Source organism: Buceros rhinoceros, unplaced genomic scaffold, assembly GCF_000710305.1.
Source record: "Buceros rhinoceros silvestris isolate BGI_N320 unplaced genomic scaffold, ASM71030v1 scaffold7457, whole genome shotgun sequence".
In the NCBI taxonomy this organism is placed as follows: Eukaryota; Metazoa; Chordata; class Aves; order Bucerotiformes; family Bucerotidae; genus Buceros; species Buceros rhinoceros.
In genome coordinates this window covers 84388-87987 of record NW_010421522.1, presented here as the reverse complement: position 1 = coordinate 87987, position 3600 = coordinate 84388, and the positions used below count along the sequence as shown (strand labels likewise).

Genomic DNA, 3600 nt, shown 5'->3' with positions numbered 1-3600 from the left:
ATATCATATCTTTTTTTATCTAATATCATTAGATTTAGCCGTCATCTGTCCACATAGACAGATATATCTGCCATTTCTGTAGTTGGATGTGTCGTATTCCATGGATTAACTGTTTGTAGATACTTATAAATGCAACATTCGTTATATGATTTGCTGCAGCTTGGTATCAGAATTGATGATGTAGATGGATTCCTTTGAGTCCTCTGTTATTACTTATAATACTCATCTAAGTGTAATTTTCCTGTTATTTTCCTGTTCTTAGAGCTGGATTCCTTTAATATTATTCCCTTTTAAAATGCTACATTGTAGTTGAATACTGAAGAGCTGTCAGCATATACAGAAAGATGTGCCTAATATGAAAAGATCATGGGTGTTTATTTGCTTGATAAAATGTTAGGAATCTGTGAAGAAAACAGAGAAATAAGCATATTGAATAGGACACTAATATGCTTCATATTTTAAAATTAAAATTATTAGCAATCCTCCCATTTAGTGACATTCAGTTAAAGGCATGGTATTGTTAGGTATTTGTCAGCTTCTAGCACAAGCAGACCAACAAACTCGTTGGGTATCAAATTTACCCTCTGTAGTTCTTTGCTGCCATCTTCTGTTTCTTTAGGTGATTGCTGTTATTTTTTGAGTCGTGAAAAACAAGGTTGGAATATTACAAAGCAAAATGTCCCTTTCTGTCATTTTTTTCATTTCCTTTTTTTCAGCTAAAGCAAAGTGAAGCAAATGCAGATACAAAGGAAAAGCTTCCATTGCGTCTACGCATCTTTGAAAAATTTCCGAACAGGCCACAAATGGTGAAAATCTCCAAGCTTCCTTCAGATTTCACAGTTCCAAAAATAAGGTATTGAAATATTTCCTTTAGTAGTATGCTGTAAACCTCTCTGGTGCCACATAGCACTCAGAATATTTAACTGTTTTGCTTGTGGATTAGGCAGATTGTTCAGAAAATCAGAAATGAAACAGAATTAACATTGGTGTCAAAAGGATGTGACATTTTGGGTTTACCTCATTTTTACTTTTGAAAAAAAAAATCCTAGCACTCCTTATAATGTATTCATTAAAGCAACTAGATTGGCCAGAACCAACACGAGTACAATGTGATTGAAAAACATGTTGTTTCTCCACTCGCATTTGGATTTTAGATTCTTGGCTGACATAGACAACTAGCAGTCTAATCAACACTCATGTAGCTTTTTACAGCTAAGATCAACTGGCAAAAAATCATTAGGGGGATAACACAGGCCATCCAATATCAGATACTCTATGATGACCTTGTGCCCTCTTTGTATTTATGTAATTATTACATTCCTGTAAAACTCACCCTGACAAAGGATCGGACCCTCAGCTGGCTACTAGATAATCAGTTACAGAACAATTATTCTTAGCATGACCCCCAAAAAAGCTTACAAATATCGAAGGGCTGCTCTAGCACATACAGGCTGCTAAGACCACTGGATAGCACCGGCTGGCCAAACAAGCCTGTTTGGGCTGGCCATGCCCATTCCAGTATCCCCACTGAGCACAGGCGGGGAGAGAAGATGGTGTAAAAGAAGGCTGTCATTGCTCTCGGTCTCCTGAGGTACGTTTCTTTTGATTAAACTCATCGGGAAGCTAAGGCAACTGGTTTGACCTGTTTGTGTCATCATAGCTGAAAGAAAGGAATAAGGCTGATCAGAAAGGTCAGGTCAGGGTCAGGAAAGGGTCAAACTTTAAGGAAGCAGTCATAGGCATTTTGCTTTTAGTATTGAATTACTTTTTGGTTATATATTGAGGACATTCTTCTCCTAGTCTTAGTCCTTTATGGTATTTCTTTCTAGCCATGTTTTTCCCAGCATACTCTAAACAAATACATGATCATGCTAACTGCTGAAACAGACTTCAAACTATCACTAGCAAATCATATCTCTAGAGCTGAAGCTATTGTACTGTAGAACTATTGTACTGTAGAACTATCTCTCCAGATAAATACGAGTTTTGACATAGTCTACACTGAAAATAGGGCAACCCTATGAAAAGTAAAATACAGCAAGATATATGTACATTTGTTGTAAACAGAAATACTTCTGTGTTTTGAACATGGCATATGTGAGGCACAGAATTGCTTAAGTGCCTTAATACTGGCATTGAAAGCAGTTATATGAACAGATGTTGTTTGAAATGTTCAAGAAAGAATTTCTTGCAGAGAGTATGTTTTCTTTGGATTATATCAGCATTTGATTTACATTGAAGTAACAACTCAGTGTTTAAGGAGCTCAAAGGAGCTGAAAACTGCAGAAAGCACTGGAAATATAGAGCACTTTAAATGGTAAATAATAAGTAAATATTAAAAGGAATAACATTCTTTTCTTTGAAACCAAATGCAAGCCACCCACCTCTCAATTCAGTTATGGATTTCTTTAATAAATGAATTTATGTTTTATCAGTTATTTCAGCACTCTCTCTGTTTATACATCTATAGACCAGTACAACTTTTTCTTGGAGTTTATCCATCTTAGCACTAATGGATTGTGACATGTCATAAAGAAAACCAAATATCAAATCTTCCTGCAGTTTTAATCCATCAATGTCTTCTATTTGTTCAAAAGGGAAAGTTTTATGAAGCAGTTTATTGATCGCCAGCAACAAGATACCAGCTGTTTGCTGCGAAGACTCCCTTCAGCGTCTTCTTCCTCATGTGACCACTCTAAAAGATCAGCTATTGAAGACAACAAATATATTGATCAAAAGGTGAATCAAGATTATAGGGCAGTATGTGTCTTTTCTTGAGTATTGTGAGGCAAGACCTCAGATTTTTCGGTTTTTCAAACTCTATGACAGTGAACACAAGCTAGGATGACTTAACACAGGCTAAAAGGCTATATTTAATTTAGTCTAAACCAAACATCACAACAGATACTAATTTGATTTAAATTCTCCTGTCTCCTTTGACTTCAAAATTCAGGATTTGATACATAATTTTGTTCAATGCATCCATCTCAAGAAGCTATTTTTTAAGTAGCCTTGTTAATCTCCGAGAAGCTAGTAGAAAATTAGGTTGTGAATATCACATTGGACATTTGTGTGCCTTGATATCATTACAGCATTGGAAAACACACTTCACTGAAGCAAGGTCTCTGTGTAATCATAATAAGTAAAAATTTAAGAACTATTCTAACTGTTTAGGGGACATTAACCTCTCTATGGGCCTGGGAATCACTACAAAACAGATGCTGAACCCATATATTTGATACCCATTGTGCTAAATAATGCTAAGTCTCCCAGTCAGACTGGCACGAATGGTTGGATTTGAAAAATATCAGGACTGCTGGGAATGGTGATAATACTTATTATGATGCAACATAAGTAAATGTGTGTGAGTTCTGGCTCCTTGCAAAACTACAGGGACAGAAAAAATCTTCATGAGCATCATGGAAGATCCTAGTTTCCCAGATTTCTAGTGGCATCTACACTGATATCATTTCTTGAACACTTGTAATACTGTGTAACTTGTAAGTGACATTTTGACAGAAGAAAGAGAAGTCCTTTCAATATTCATAACAGGGTGCTCAAATCCTGTTTGAATATTAACATCGGGGGTTGTAAATACAT

The 3600-nt window shown here is 35.9% G+C and overlaps 1 protein-coding gene across 1 annotated transcript in view; it reads left to right on the top strand.

The window, feature by feature from the left end:
- Window positions 1-716: 716 nt before the first annotated feature.
- NALCN (sodium leak channel, non-selective) overlaps window positions 717-3600 on the top strand; it is a gene marked incomplete at its 5' end in the record, with an annotated part of 60351 nt that continues 57467 nt past the window's right edge. The window contains 2 exons of the mRNA XM_010139688.1: window positions 717-853; window positions 2598-2739. Coding sequence (XP_010137990.1) covers window positions 717-853; window positions 2598-2739 — 279 coding nt within the window. The remainder of the gene's footprint in view (window positions 854-2597; window positions 2740-3600) is intronic.